The following is a 15,980-nucleotide window of genomic DNA, read 5'->3' as shown; positions in this document are numbered from 1 at the left end:
TTAGCAAAAGCTGTAAGAACGTAGCTCCTCTGTGCAAGGGTAAGCAAGGAGATTCCCTGTAGCTTTTTAAAAAAGCTTAGGATTCTACAGCTCCCTTCCCAATTCTGTATTCAAACAGAGAAGTGCAGCAGTCTCCTTTAAATAAGGTCAGTGAATTGGTTTAATAAATAAGGGGAAAAGACAGATGATTAGGCGTTTCTCCCTTGATAAATTGTCAGCCTCAAGCTCAGATCCAAAGATGTAAAATGTTACAGTAAAAACTAGGAAAGTAAGCCAAAATAAACCACGTACTTCAGAAGGATTTTGAGAAGTCTTTTTTTTTTAAGGGGAAAAAGCACATGCTTGTCACTGAGACATATGATTAAAGTGTGAGTTAGTCAGGGCTTGGATGCCTCTGAGGAGGGAGGTGGGCAGGCACCTGCCAGGAAAATAAAAATCAACTCCAAATAGACTGAAAAAATGCACTTAAAATTTCAGAGTGTATCCTCCAATGTACAATGAAATTTCCCTGTGAGAACTCATGTTTCCTATTTGGTTCATTTGCTTTTCCAAAACAAGCAGATTTTTTGCTCTGCTCTCAGCACCCCTGCTGGAGATCTGATGGAGTGAGAAGTTTTCCTTTTCTCATTTTACTACATAGTTACCAGTTAAGTAGCTTAAAGAAAAGGAGAAAGGAGAAGGGGAAAAGGAAGGGGAAAGAGGACGGAAAGAATCATATGTGCAAATCCTGTATTAAAATGATAAATGGTGTCAACTGAAAATTAAATTGTGATCTGAGAGCGAGGTGCATGTGACAGAACTCAGGACTGCTAAAAGAAACAGCAGAAATCTTAGGCCAATAAGTAAACTGAAAGAAGATGCCATATGAATTCTGGTGCCAGGAAAAGCTAGCATCTTGGGAAGCACCATGTAATATCACTCACAGCTAGAAAATGCAATTTTCTATTTGTCAGGGCAGTTCAGATGCTGGTGCAGTTGGAACCACTCAGGCTGCACCAACTTCTCCCTCCCCATCTAGTGCAAATTTTCTTCGTACATCTAGTAGATTTCAGGTTTTGGGCCCAGTTCAGAAATGAATTCATAATTCTTCTGAAGCCAGAGGTGAATTTAGCTTCCTGCTCCCTCTCTCCTTCCTCACACACTGTTCATGCATCATACATGCACCTCCCTCTGTATCCTCAAGGAGCACCAGTAAAGAAAAAATATTGTTATCAAGGGCAGCAGCTCTGGCTTCACCTTTGCTCATGTACTCCGTGACAATATAGATAGGTTCTTCAGATACCACAGCATAAAGTTGGACCAATTTGTCGTGTTTTAGCTTCTTCATGATTTGGGCTTCCTCTAAGAAGGATTCTGGAGACATAGTCCCAGGCTTCAGGGTCTTGATAGCCACTTTAGTATTTCCGTTCCACGTACCTACAAGCATAGATACTTAAATTAAACATCTTCCGCTCCTTTTTCTGCCTGATGCCTAATGTAACCAAGAAATAAACTAGCAAGGACACTTAATATAATTATTTTTTTAAACTGTGGTTTCCCATGTTGTCTTATCATTACATTCCTCCCACGCCTCCCTCATATTTTAGTCTTTATTATATTCCCGTTGGCACTGGGGCACAATCACCGTTGTTCTATTCAGACAATGTTTCCACTGATGTCCACAGAAGCCTTCTCTGAGTAAGAAATATGGGACTGCTGAAACCCATCTTCATGTATTCCCTTGCTAACAAGTAATTGCTACAGACAACAACACAGCTCCAGTCACAGGCTGGGATAACAAAACTCGTTAAACCCAGAACTTTCCATTTGCAAGACATTTTAACATTTTGTTTTTGTTCTGAGTCAGAGGAAAAAGAATATTCTAAGAAAAATTCCCAAGAAACAAATTCTGAATTGATTTCATTTTAGAAACATGGGCATGTTTCCAAACTGAAACGCATCTTTTTCCTTCCCCTCCAATGCCCAGAAGCCCAGCTGTTGCCGATTGAAAATGAGGTGATTCCTGTCCACTTCATTTTGTTCTTTACTTACAGTCAGCACTGAAATGGACAAGGTGCATCATTTTTCAGCCATCATCTAGCAAGCCTTCTGTAACACCTGAAAGCCTGCACAAGGACCTGGAGAGAGCTGGGGAAGGCTATCTCAGGGCATCCCACAAGAGATGGGGCTTCTCTTTGGTATTTGCAAGGGGGAGAAGGAGGAGTGGAAAGAAAAAAAAACCCCAAACACCTAGCTATGTTAACAGCTTTTGGGGGGAGGAAAGGGGACCGGGGAAGGGAAAGGAAGGAAAATTAAAATGGGCAGAAATATCACTTTCCTAGTGCCTTCTGGCTGTCCCTTGCCCAGACTTGCCAGAACCCTGCTCCAGAGCCAGGGCTGAAATGGCTCTGAATGGGACCTGTGACCTGTTGATAGGAAGCTGCTGTGTGATAAGGCAGAACAATACTAAATGACTTCAGGAATTAATCCTATCGAGTAAAAATTACTCCGCTGCACTTAAACACAAGGATAGCAGAAGGCCTACAAAGTACATGAAGACTCAGACTCGGGTCTAGTTTCTATAAATAAAGATGTTGTCAAAAAAGGTAATGTGTAAAATAAGCCTGGATTGCCTTTGTTAAAAGCACATTGACGGCTACCGAGACTCAGCTGCTGCATGGGAACCGATTAACCCAAAATAACGTCATCAAGAGCTTTTGCAACCTGCCAGAGCACAAAATAAGCTGGACTGGTTTTTGTGCAGGTGGTCTGGTCCCAGCTGCCACCCCACCCAGCTGAGGACAGGGGAGGAGTGGCAGGGGCAATCCCCCAAGCCTCACAAGCACCGTCTGGGGTGGGGGGGCTTGTGGCGTGTAGCCAGAAGTGTGCAGGGCAAGTCTGGTTTTCACTATGCCTTGATTTTCTTCTGGCAGCTCAGCGCCAGCTGCTGTCACCTCTACCAGTGGTGGAGCAATGCCTTGAGTTACTACCACTGTTACCCCAGCACACTGGAGGAGGACTCTTGAGGTCTTAGTTTCACTCTGTCCTTCAAATCAGAGCTGAAGCAGGACTTGGCTTTAGTGGCATTCCTGTGTAAACTGGGAAGGATGCGGTTTCACCTCCTAATTTCAAGCAGGGCGGCCTAAATTTTTTCTGAAGGGTGAAAGGGAGCGTGTTTTATCTGGAGCCGCTGGGGCTCCGGACCGCAGAGTGCTGTCGGTCACGGCCACTTTGCAGAGGTACCACAAATAATATGAACGAGGAATGAAACTCTAGTCTACAGGCACCAAGGTTTCTGTCACTGGCATTAATAAACTAGGATTTTACCTAGCGTGTTAACATGATTAACTGTGTATTATCTGTTTGCATTGCCTTAACAAAAATCCCAGGACCCATTCTGTTACCAGGAAGTGTTTTCTATTTTTAAACACTTTTATTAACTTCTCCAGTTAAAAAAAGAAAAGAAAACAAAAAGGCTAACTTATCCTCTCAGCCCAGATTTGAGCTTAAATTGTTAAATTTACTTGTTGTGGTTTGGTATGTTTCTCTCTAATAGAAAATTAGCATAGACTTCCCTCTGAATTCCTCCCATATGTAGTTAGTTACTACTTAATGTATTTTTTATTAATTTTTGCTGTGTTAATCTATTCCAATGTGGTAAAGCTTCAGGGCTGTTAACATATTTTTATGATATATTGCTTTAAGAAACATGTCATCGTTGTAATAAAAATTTTTGCATTTCTGACATATTTGGTACTAGCACTTGGCACTTTATTTCTCATAGACGATAGTGGTTTGGTTTTTTTAATTTAACTTGTTCCTTTAGCTTATGGTATCAGTTTAAGATCTATGGCACACAAAGCTGACCACTAAATGTTAACATCAAATCAAAACTCTCACATGCATTCAAGATGGAGAACAAGAAGGTGAAACTGCAGTTATCTGGGGATGCTAATAGAAAACACAGGTAGCTTTCTTTGCAATGGGTCAACTATAATTCTGTGAAATTCCATAAATTTCTATATTTCTAGTCTATAAATTCTACAGATTTCACAGACTTGTTGCCATGCTCCTTGCTGTAGTCTTGCAATGGAAAAAAGCTGCAAGAACCCAGGAGATCCTGCTGGTTATTTTGGTTGTACATACTTTTGTGACACTGCAACAAAAAGAGCGGCCAAACTGCTCCACCAAATTTTTCTGAAGAAACAACATATAGCGATTCTTTATTTGAAGCGGTCATTTTAAAGAGGCTACTCAGAATGCTATTTGGCAAAAAAATTTAGCCCACCTCTCATTAAATGGCCACTATATTGTTTCAATGCTATGGCCATACTAAGATTTATATATCTTTTAATTTGGTATTGGTTTATAGTCATTAAAAGAATGAGGGCCATAGAGGGGGCGGGGGGGGGGGGGGAGGGGGAGGGGAATAAGTAAAGCTGGCAAGCGTGCAGAAAACAATGTCAGCAGATTTGGAAAATGTCAGTCCTTCTGGACTTCAAAGCAGGGGTTCAGCTGGGCTGGGCAAGCCTTGCCTCTATTGTCCCCGGTCCCTACATCAAGTTATGGGGTTCTGCTGCAGATACAAATTTCAAAACTGACTTAAAGAAGTAGATGGGAAAGGTAGTTTGACAATATCCGCTTGCTGATACTTGCCATTATTTTTAAACTGGGAGGGCAGATGGAGGCACTTTCAGGGTCTGATCCCATCAGTGCTAAAACACACAAGGAAAAGAAAAATGTCTACTTACCAGATTAATTTCTGGTTAGCCATTCTGCCTTACAAGTTTAGCATAATTCCTATTTTAATACCTAGCAATTGTGTAGTCACCCAAATAAACCCAATATGATTAATGAAGTTCAATGCCCTAATCTCTCATACCAGCATGTACAAGTGAAAGGAAGTTTCCCTGTGGATTACTGTATTTAGGTCTGACTGTTTTAGGCAACACAGACTAACATTTCATACTATTCTGATCTTGTAGCTTTAAGATCTCTACTTGAAATGCTTATTTCTGCCAAGAGGGCCTTAAAAGATCCATCCAAAGCAAAATATATTCTCTGCCTTACCACGCCACACTTCAGCGAAACACCCCTGACCAAGCTTCTGTTCCAGAAATAATGAATCACGTGCAACTTCCCATGCATCTTTAGCCAATCCAACAGTTTGTGGGGTATTATTCGTAGCAATCACAGTTAAGTTAAAACACAAACCATCAGCTTTCTCTATAGGAGAGGAAATTAATAAAAAAAACACACTTATAATCCAAAATTATGCATGCATTGAGAAAGATGGAAGGTAATTTGTCTCTCAGTGCTGCATTAAAGTTCATCTGCAAACACTGGTTTTTGGATACTGAAGGTAAGGACTTTTTAGCTTGCAGGAAAAGGCTCCTTGGTATAATTAATAGATTACTATGCAAGCCTTGATTTATTATTAAGACAGTGGTAATTTGTCAAAATCAAAACTTTCCAAGGAAACATAGATTTTCACTTTTCTTTTGCCATCAATTACAGTGAAAGTTGAAGATTAAAGAATTTCAAAGTCAAAGACATGATTCCAAAGACATTTTTCCCAAGAGTCTGAGCTTTGCTCTTTCTTTTTTTGTGGGTCACAACGCCCTACATTTTCACCTTCCATCTTGTAATCCCCACACAGAGAGCTATTTTAGAATAATTATTTTGCTCCATACCCATCCATACTTCCCCAAACTGCCCATTTCCCAGTCTCTTGATCAACTGTAGGGATTCTCGTGGAATTTCCCAGACATCTTTGGTTTTGACAGACAGATCAGTAAGCCTTGGCATTCCTTTATGACAGGGGACTACTAAGCGGCAGCAAAGACCTGCAGCTCTCTCTGATGGAGCCAGAAGTGAAGCCAACAGCAAAGGAGAGGAAAGAAAAAAAAGTGTGACATGAAACAAAAACAGTAAGCATAAAAACAATGCTACTCACAACAGCTGTTAGTTGCATACCACAAAGCATCCTGGAAGATTAGAAATTGAACACTGAAACATATTCATTTGAGACAGAACAGGGAATATTTTAGTCTCTGTTTCCACAGCCTGAAATAGAAGGTGACCACCAATGGTTTCTCTTATGGACTCAGGATTTCCCTTCTCCCACAGTGCTGCATTAAAACAACTTCATGAGTAACTGTTATACTATAGTACAGTACAACTTTTTAAAAATCATCTGTAAGTCACAAACGATTGTTTCTGTACTGAGGAAAAGAAACACAGAGAAGATTTACTTTTTCTGAAAATCACAGCAATGAAAATTTGGCAAATTTTTGATTTTTTTCTAGGTATTCTGGAAAAAAATATTTTCTATATTCTCCTCTGTGAAAAGGTGTTTTTATAGGTGTCCTGTAAAAGACTTTTTCTGCTGTTGTTTCTAGAGCAAATTTTTATTAGTGTATGCAGCCAATCCTACATCGTTTGGGGCATATTCACTATACTTATTTCTTGCAAAGTTTCACAGAGGACTGGGTTGTGACAAAATCACAAGATGTTTTTGCATGAGTAAACTTAATGATATATATCTAAAAAATACATACATACACACATATTGTTGTGTAGTATACTACGCTGCACAAAGCAGACTACAACATAAAGCTTGCACAGTGACTTCCATCTTAAAACAGGTGCAACAGAGCGGAACAAGGTGGGGAACTGCAACTGTATTTCAGACTCAAACATAATCTTTATTCTCCTGTGCAAGATATCTTTCTGGGCAGATGAACAGTTTGTTTCAGCGTCACAAGGTGGGCAAGCACTAAAGCTCCGTGCTACACCAAGCTCTATGTCCTCAGCACAAATGAAGTTCAACCAGGGCAAGTGTCGAGTACTGCACCTGGGGAGGAATAACCCCTTGCACCAGTACAGGCTGGGGGATGACCTGCTGGGAGGCAGCTCTGCAGAGAAGGACCTGGGAGTTCTGGTGGACAGCAAGCTGCCCATGAGCCAGCACTGTGTCCTGGTGGCCAAGACGGCCAGTGGGATCCTGGGGGGCATTAGGAGCACCATTGCCAGCAGGTTGAGGGATGTGATCCTCCCCCTCTACTCTGCCCTGGTGAGGCCACATCTGGAGCGCTGTGACCAGTTCTGGGCTCCCCAGGTCAAGAGAGACAGGGAACTGCTGGAGAGGGTCCAGTGGAGGGCTATGAAGATGATGAGGGGACTGGAACATCTCCCTTCTGAGGAAAGGCTGTAATCTGTGGCTGTTTAGTCTGAAGCAGACTCAGAGGGGATCTTACCAATGTCGACAAATATCTACAGGGTGAGTGTCAAGAGGACAGGGCCAGGCTCTTTTCAGTGGCGCCCAGTGACAGGACAAGGGGCAATGGGCACAAATGCAACACAGGAGGTTCCATCTGAATATAAGGAAAAACTTCACTCTGAGGGTGACAGAGCCCTGGGACAGGCTGCCCAGAGAGGCTGTGGAGTCTCCTTCTCTGGAAACATTCAAAACTGGCCTGGCCATGATCCTGTGCAACCTGCTCTGGGAGAACCTGCTTTAGCAGGGGGTTGGACGAGATGACCTCCAGAGGTCCCTTCCAACCCTGACCACTTTGTCATTCTGTGAAATGTTGTGGGATGGTGGGGAAGTCCCTACGGACACCCTGACATGGCCTCATTGCCTCTCCTGTAGCAAGAAAACAAAGACCACAAACCAGGGAAGATTAGCTGACCAGTTGGCGTGTCTTATTCCCAGATAATTCCAAGGGGAAAATTAGGAGAGGGACTAGTCAAAATATGGATTATATCTGGGAAGCTTTCTTATGAGTTTGGACAGCTGCAAAAAGAAGCTGGAGGTTTTTTAAGACTTCCTTCCTTTCCTTTAACTGAGAAAAAACAGGTTGGCATGCTGATGCTCCAGTTAAACCCGGACTTAGCACAGAAACCGATGGTTGACAGGCCGGCTGTCAGGGACTGGGTGAAGGCTGCTCCAGCTCTAGGCACGCCGTTACTAAACTTCAGTCTGATGTCAGGATACCCTGGGGATCTTAATATTTGTCATTTGTAAATCTCATCTGTGAAAGTCCAGACACTGCAGTTAACTTTATTATCCAGCTGGAAGGAGCTGGGATAAGAGGGAAGTCCGGGTAATCCGGGTACTCGGCAGTGCTGCGGGGGCACAGCGCAGGGATACCTGTGCTGTGTCTGTACAAAGGTACACCTTGTACCTCCAACTCCTGGCCCAGGACTGCTTACACGAGACCAAACCCCACACTGTCTGCCTGGGTGGCCTGGTTTCCAGCTGCCTGGACAAGGGGGATCCTCCAGACTGGACAGCTATGGGATGAAGGGTGGGCTGCAGAGCATACCTGTCTTGCTGTGAAGGCACTGACCTATGGTCTCAGCAGTGGTTCTTCAGGAACCATGTTGATCTTAGGGAGTCATCTGGGCATCTTTGAGCTCTCCCTAGAAGTAAATCTAGGCACTGACAAGGCGTTGTGCTAATCTACCTCCCACTTAGAGGCAGCCTTCACCTTTCCAGTCAGCTGGGGCTGGCACGGATTGAGGGCTCCTGTGCTCACCTGAGTCTGGGTCTGTACCATGCCCCCCTGAGCTACCCTACCTGAATGCTATTGCTTACACCTCTGTGTTGCACAGAAATGGCTGCTTCCAGAGCTATTTGTTTCTGCACCTGTGCATGGAAAATACACCACCCAAATAATCTGACCACAGAAAACTAAAAGTTGATGTATACCAGGTGGTATAGTGGAGTTGAAAATTATCTCCCTTAGATGTCAGGTTTTATACATTATTTAGCTTAGTTGAATGTAGAGTCACCAGAAACAATTAGAATTTTTCCCAGGCAGCATACACCCATCAGAAATTGGGCGGAGAAGACAGCCAGATGTCTAGTATGAATAGCATAAGAATACAGCAGACAGAATACAAAGAATACAGAAAAACACCCCACAGAGAAGTTGATTTCCCAAGTAAAAATTATGAAAAGTGTTTGAGCAGCAAGCATTTGGGGTCATCTGTTAATATTATAAAAGGCTAAAGGAAGGGGAAAAAAAGCAAAATAATTCAATATACAAATTTCTGCTTAAAAAATGACCACGTTGAGAAGCATGGTAGTCTTCTACGTAAGAACTGCTTGGCCTGAGCAGAGGTTTGGAAGGCTTTAAAGTTGTATCTATTGTACACCGATTGCCAGTGACAGCAGGATGCACTTTTAGGTTGAATAGGGCATGCCACATTTTAATCACAGGAATTAAAAAAAAAAAAAAGAGCGAGCTTGGCAGGTGCATACGAACAGTGTGCATAAAGGAACACCCACCTTGCCATATTTATTTTTTACAATGAGAGTGATTGTAATTCAAATGTTAATACTTTGCACATTGAACACAAATCCAATGGGAAAATTTGAGTGAGGTAATATATGCAAACCTTTTGGTCATTCCTTTAAGTGACTGAATTCCACAATGCAATTCCCCGTTTGCTTTATTAGCAATAGTGTGCTGCAAAATGATAGATATTAGCACTCGCTTATGCACAGGAAATTCATGCTTTGAGATGTGCAAGTCGAATTCAGTAACTCTGCTTGCTTAGAAAAGGGAGAGCAGGTAAAACCTTTACCTCAGTAGAGTGCTAGCTTTTAAAAGCTCTGCTGCTGTACACTGTGAACGGCACTCAAAGCCATTTATAACTGTAATGGGAAAGGGATAATGGAAGATGCATTACAACAAGCAAGAGACATAGCTCAAATGACTCTTTAGGGCATCTTATACATATATCAGCTCAGCAGCAAACACTTTTGTTTTAAAATACTTGAGAGTGCTGTGTATTATCTGAAAAATTACCTGAATAATGCTGAACCAGCTGCTGAAGAGTTTCAAATTGTGCCCGAGTTGTGATATAATATCCACCATTGTCAAGTTTACGGATCTTATAATGTTTGACATGATCTCCTTTCATATCATCCCAGTCTCGAATAGACAGGGAATAGGCACCTGTTCCAAGAAAAGGAGAAGTAAAAAATTGTAAGTAGCTTTTAGACACAAAGATTTTGGTTTGCTAGTCAGTTGTTATAAAGGGAAAGAGAAATTGCTTCACAAAAATGCTTACTGCACCTGAAAAAGAACAAGTGAATCTAACACAGTGAAGTATCACAGATGTTCACACCATGTCCCTTTCACACTTTGCTAGAAAGAAATCAGGAGCTCTGTGTAAATGAAAACTCACATTTTAACATTTACTGCTTCAGGTTGTTAAATTGACTTTTCCTATTCGAAGTGTCAGGTGACACTGCAAATACTATACTTTAGGTAAATGCCAGTGGGTGGTAAATACCAAGATTTTCATAGGAAGCACTGGAAATAATGACTTTATGTATGTGTAGTGTTGTTACCCAGATGGATCCCAAACCTCTCTACAAACATTAAACAACCAAATTAGCATACTTTGTACGCCACAGTCTTTGGAAGGTGGTACTACACGAAGACTGTACACCAGGGAGATCTACAAGAACTGCACATTTCACTTTCCAAATCCATGCTGGAGCTTTAGAGCTTACTGGTGGGATTCAGATGCCCAGGCACAGGGGTTAAGTGCTGTGTAAGATGCCCCAGGACATCCTGCTTGGCAGTTTTCCCACAGGCTGCCATGTTTGTCCGGTCCACACGGATGCCCTGCGAGCATTTCAAATGGCTCTGGATGCTCATGGCCAGGTAAAGGAACCTCAGTTGAGGGGCTCGATCTAGTTTTAGGTGTCATGGTGGCTATCTGCAGGTGGGCTATGGGCTTGATATCGATGCCCATACATAAGCTTCTGGTCCTCTTAGAGCTGCTGACTCGCAGCCTAGTTTCCGTGAGTGTTACGGCAGTGTAGATATTGATGGTGTAACACAGGTTTGAGCACTAGGTGTCTGCAGTTGTGGGCAGCTGAACTGAATGCCAGCTTCCTGCTGACTTTAAACAGAGCATGGTGACCTACGTGCGGACCTGCACATTCAGGTATCTTAATCTGAAGCAGCATCCTGTTCTGCATACAGTGACACCCACGCTTCGGTCCTCCACAGTGTCAAAAGCAAAGCCACATTTTGCAGCATAATACAGTTTCTGAGCAAAAGCATGGCCAATTCAAAGGCAGTGGAGAAGACAAGTCTTCAATCGTGGCTCAGATGAATATTGTGTTTACTCAAAGGTAACTCAGGCATTAAAAGGAAAAAAACCTGGAGGTGATGGCAGTGCAGAGATCACAGGAAGGTCCTCATTTTGGAGCCTGGGCTGCTTTCACTGGTAACCATGTCAGCTAAGGACAGGAAAGGAAACCCACCAGCAGACAATTTCAGACAACATTAAAGGTAGAGTGATTACCTACAGGTTTGATAGCAAACAGCACTGACTGCTGCTTATCCCAAGTCAGGGAACTTTTTAACACACCTGACAGGTTTACATCCTCCAGAACCCCCTCCAGCTAAGTGAACTGGTTTGAAGAAGTGAAATGGTTTAAAGAACTCCCTACAGTCAGGGGGTTGAGGTCCCTGGTATAAGATGTCTTTCCTGGATGTCTCCCCAGGAAGAAGTTTCCCTGACCACATTAACATACAACAGGTTGCACTGGCGGGTGGCTCATGCTGAGGGAGTTGCAGTGAAGGGAACGTCAACACCCTGACTCCAAGGACTTCTCAAATTCCCTGTTGTTGTCCTCTAAATAGGAAGAAAATAGCCAGCACTTACACAGATGATTCTGGTTTATGTGAATGGGTGACACCCTAAGGGTGACAAGGTTTTTATTTCTAAATGTAGAAAAATACTGTTTGTTTAGGATATTTTTCTGAGGAGGCTCTCCCATGGAGTAAGTACATCTCTCTCAGCTAGGAGTTCAAAGCTTTTTGGGGATTTGCAAGCATATCTTATGCATGCTTTGTACCACCACTCTGGGTTGTACAGCCCACTTTCAAAATTTTCCAGGCAATGTTCTCCACCTCCACATTTGTGAGTTTTGATCCACTGGCAGCAGCTGTATTTTCTTTAGTCACGCTCCCTGCCTATCTGGTCACTATTTTAGATTCTTTAGGAAAATGTAAACAATCTGTGGCTCCTGGTCTGCAATCAGAGCTGTGTGGGTGGCCCTCTGTGGACCCCCGCTGACCTCAGATCAAGTTGCAGGACTGGAGCTTTAGTTCCAAATCTGGACAAAACCAAGAACCAAGACGGATTTTTCATTATTCATTTATTTAGGCTGTTGGTTATTTATACTATTCATTATTATCTGATGATAAATTCAAATAGAAGAGATACACATAATAAAAACTTGGATAGAAATACGACGTTACAATATATCATACTAATGATTTTTTAAAAAAAACAAACCTAAAACCAGACAGCCTTGGAGGGTGGAGATTGAAACCAGGTGAAGGTTTACACAGACAAGAGCTGATGAAGTACCTGGGTAGCCAGGCATTGAAAAAATGAAAAGCCAGCTCCATATGATTTATTTTGGAAGTAAGAAGAGAAGGCAACCATGATCAAGGGAGGTTAAATTCATGCCGAAGTCATCCATGATGATATCTTTAACATGATCTTGACTAATTTTATTATTGTTATTATTTAAAGCAGAAGGGTTGATTTTAGGTCACAAAATGATTCCTGCCTCAAGCCCAAGATGACTAGCTGGAGTAAGGCATTTTGAGAAGACTTATGGCAGAAAGCACCGTTAGAGCCCTCCCAGCTGACTTTTTCTCTTTCATGAACATCAAGTTCTCTCTATTTTCTTCTAACAACATGCCAAAACACCATGACGATGAGAAGGGAAATAGGCGTTCTTGACAAAAACCATGCATGTTTGGCTTTTTCTAATGGCTTTGAGGCAAACTTAGCTTGAAGATGTAGAAAGCCTTAAGTTCAAATGCAGAGAAATTAAGCTTGTTGCTGTAAGTCCATCCATGATGGATTACTCCATTTCCACAACACTTGTGTGTCTCACAAGAAACTCTAGAATAAAGAGCTGACTTAGCTAAGTAAACAGCCCTACAAAACATATCCCATATCACTCTGTAAAAAATGGTGAACACAGACTAAGATGACAATGCGGTTTAGAGAAACAGCGTTGTGTTTGGTTTTAGGATCCATGGGTGCCTATATGAGTGAGTTTTTAAACTTGGCACAGAGTGGAATGAAGCCTTCCTCCTCATGCACATCACAACAACTGTTGGTGAAAATGAACAGGTGGAGGCTATTTGCAGAAAAAGAGCAAGTCAGAGCCTGTCCTGCTCCTGGTGAGAATGCCTCACTGCTGTATAAGATATGAGGAAGCTGTGGGGGGACAAGATGGGAAATTAGCTGTCTGAAACAACAGCATGTCTAATCAGATTTTGCATCAGAAACAGTCTTCAAAGTTATGGGCAGCAAAGGAAGAATCCAGCCACTGCAGGAGTCAAACGTGTAAGACTTACAATTTTAGATGACAGAACGCAGCATCTGAAGATAGGTCAGCTAGAGAGGAGTGGGAAGTAGTGCTTCACTTCTTTAAACCCCTTTACCAGCCATGACCCCAACCATTTTGCATGCTAACTCTACCTGACAGTGTGCTCTGATCAAAGCACTCACAAGTCAGTGCTTTAATTACATGAGCCATCATTAGACTTCAGAACTTACATGGAAGAAATTCTAGTGACTTATGCTTCCCACAGCTATTTTTTTGGATTGCTGGTTAACTGAGAAATGGCCAGGTTTGTTTTTACTTAGTTGCGGGTTTTCTCCTCAATAGTTGTATGAGTTAGAGAGATCTTTTCATACATGTGAGGCTTTGAAGAAGATGTTGACAGGCCTCACGAACCAAATGTAAAAGCACCCACTGAGAAAATTGGAACTCCTCCAATATTTTTAGAGGGAAGGAGGAGAATACATTCTTCCACTTGACTTCAGCAGAAGGGATACAGTTGAATACTGTATGAATATATTAATTAGAAATATTTTCAATTCTTTTCACTGTTGATCTATGAAATGAAAACTGCTGCATCTTTCTTTCCCTGCCTGCCCCCCCCCCCCCGCCCCCCCCCCCAGGAATCTAGCATATCAAAGGGAAAAGGGCAAAAAAATCCTCTACTCTTCCCAAAACCATAACCAATACCTCCCTTCCCCCAAAAAACTTATCTTGCATCTTCCCAGCAAGAAGGTTTAAATATTCTGCTTGTTCAGAAGTAAGCAATAATTTTCACCAAACTAGACTGGAGATTCGCAGCATCTGTTTACAGTAAGCTGACTGGCTGTGCCTGGATCTGAGTATGGACACCAGGAGGTCTGCCTCCTGTAGGCCCATAGCTGCCATTCTGAGGGTCCACTCTCCATCCAGCTTCATTGCAGTAGTAATATTGTCGACACATGATTTGAGAGAGACAGTGTGACATTCGGAGTGTGACAGCAGAGGAGAGCACCCTGCCTGTGCATGACTTGCACTGCAGATACCATGGGTTGAGCATGGCATAGGTTGCACTTGGGTCGGTCTCTGCTTTGAACACTCAAAGATCTGGGATGTCCAGGCATATAATTCCCTAGCACACATATATGCAAGATGACACTTATCTCTACCTTCATACCACTGAAAACAGCATTTCACAAACTTAGCACATTTTTTCTCATATATCTTCTCATTTTTAGTCAGAATAGCTTTGGGCTGCCTACCTTTGGTAGTTTCACTTTCCCGGATCAGGAAGGTACCTCTGGGGTTTCCAAATGACAACAGCTGCCTCTCGGCGTCTTTTCGGCCAAGTTTGCCAAAGTACCACCTTAGAGAAACATCAGAAACAGCAAGACAAATGCTACATAGGATTCCTAGGCAGTGTCAGAGAGCTCAGACATGGAGGATTATTTGTGGAAACTATGGTTCCTCAAATATTTCAGCCATTTTTGTCATACTGTGTCTCTTTTATTGTGGTGGGAAGCTAATGTGACAAACTGTAGTAGATGCTTTATATATTGTGCAGTAGCACTGTGCATTAAGCCTATAATCAGTAGATGCTGAGAATGCTTGTTTGGTGTCTTATGACAAAGGCCAGACTTTGACAGAGAGCAAGACTTGGTGGGGCAAAATAACAGACAAGGAAAAGGAATGAAAAATGTGTTGCTGCCGAAGAGCAGTATTTTTACAGATGTTGCTATAAACTACATATTTGACTTACACAGTGATGTATTAGTATCCAATATTTTTGTTGCAGCACAGCTATAAAACCTCAGTAGAAGGACCAGATGCAGCCACTTTACTGTGGTTGTATAAGGCTTTCAGAGTTTCGGTACCTTTTTCTTTCCTGCAGCAATATTTTTTTTCTTTTTGTTTCACAACCAACCAAGTACAACCTGAAGTACAGACTACAGTAGTACCTGCTCAACTATAGAAGCTCCTCCAGTGTATCTTTTATACTGGAAATAATATGGATACACACAGCACACCATTTTCTGCACAGGTATGTATGTCCCTGTTAGGTTGCCTGCTGTATGTGTTGTAGGTATCCTACCTATTGGTAGGTATTTGTTAATAAAACATGCCCTCTTCAGTAGACAGTCTGCATGCTAATTAGCTCCAAATATTTTTACAAGTTGGTTCAAGAAAAGCAAGGGCACCTTTCACTTAAATCTTGAAATTAGCCAACACTCGAGTAAAAGAAGCAGAAAAAAGAAGCAAAGTTCCTTTAGGTTTTCTTCTTTTGTTTTGACATTGAAAAAGCACTGAGCTTGTGCTTCTTTTGTTACTAATTACCTACTTATTTATCAGTGCTGTTAAGAACTGAAATAAAAATAAAGTCATTTTAAAAATTGCTGCAATCAATCAAAACCAACTCCTCAAACCTCCTTCAAATACAGCATTAATGGGTCTTTACAACGAAAAGAAAACATACTCCTCTGCTTGGATGGAATCGACTGGAGCCACATAATTACTGGGAATGTAACCAGTTTCGCCTGTTGTCAAGGACCGGGCCTCCCACCAGTCTCCTTCCCTGCAGAAACAGAGGTGAGGAGGAAAAGTGAGAGCAAGACACAGC

The 15,980-nt window shown here is 42.1% G+C and overlaps 1 protein-coding gene across 3 annotated transcripts in view; it reads right to left on the bottom strand.

Moving 5' to 3' along the window:
• The window catches only part of FYN (FYN proto-oncogene, Src family tyrosine kinase), a 143,507-nt gene that overhangs the window by 20,383 nt on the left and 107,144 nt on the right, over positions 1-15,980 (bottom strand). For 2 of the 3 annotated variants that reach the window (XM_055714991.1, XM_055714992.1), the window contains 5 exons: positions 15,837-15,935; positions 14,626-14,729; positions 9,801-9,950; positions 5,673-5,837; positions 1,237-1,416 (listed from right to left, as the gene is read on the bottom strand). In XM_055714991.1, coding sequence (XP_055570966.1) covers positions 1,237-1,416; positions 5,673-5,837; positions 9,801-9,950; positions 14,626-14,729; positions 15,837-15,935 — 698 coding nt within the window. Of the gene's footprint in view, positions 1-1,236; positions 1,417-5,049; positions 5,206-5,672; positions 5,838-9,800; positions 9,951-14,625; positions 14,730-15,836; positions 15,936-15,980 lie in introns of all 3 variants that reach the window. The other variant, XM_055714993.1, reaches the window with a different exon arrangement.

The sequence above is a fragment of the Falco cherrug genome, chromosome 6 (genome assembly GCF_023634085.1).
Source record: "Falco cherrug isolate bFalChe1 chromosome 6, bFalChe1.pri, whole genome shotgun sequence".
Taxonomy (NCBI): domain Eukaryota; kingdom Metazoa; phylum Chordata; class Aves; order Falconiformes; family Falconidae; genus Falco; species Falco cherrug.
The sequence above is the reverse complement of the archived record's forward strand: the minus strand, read 5'-3'. Positions and strand labels throughout refer to the sequence as shown.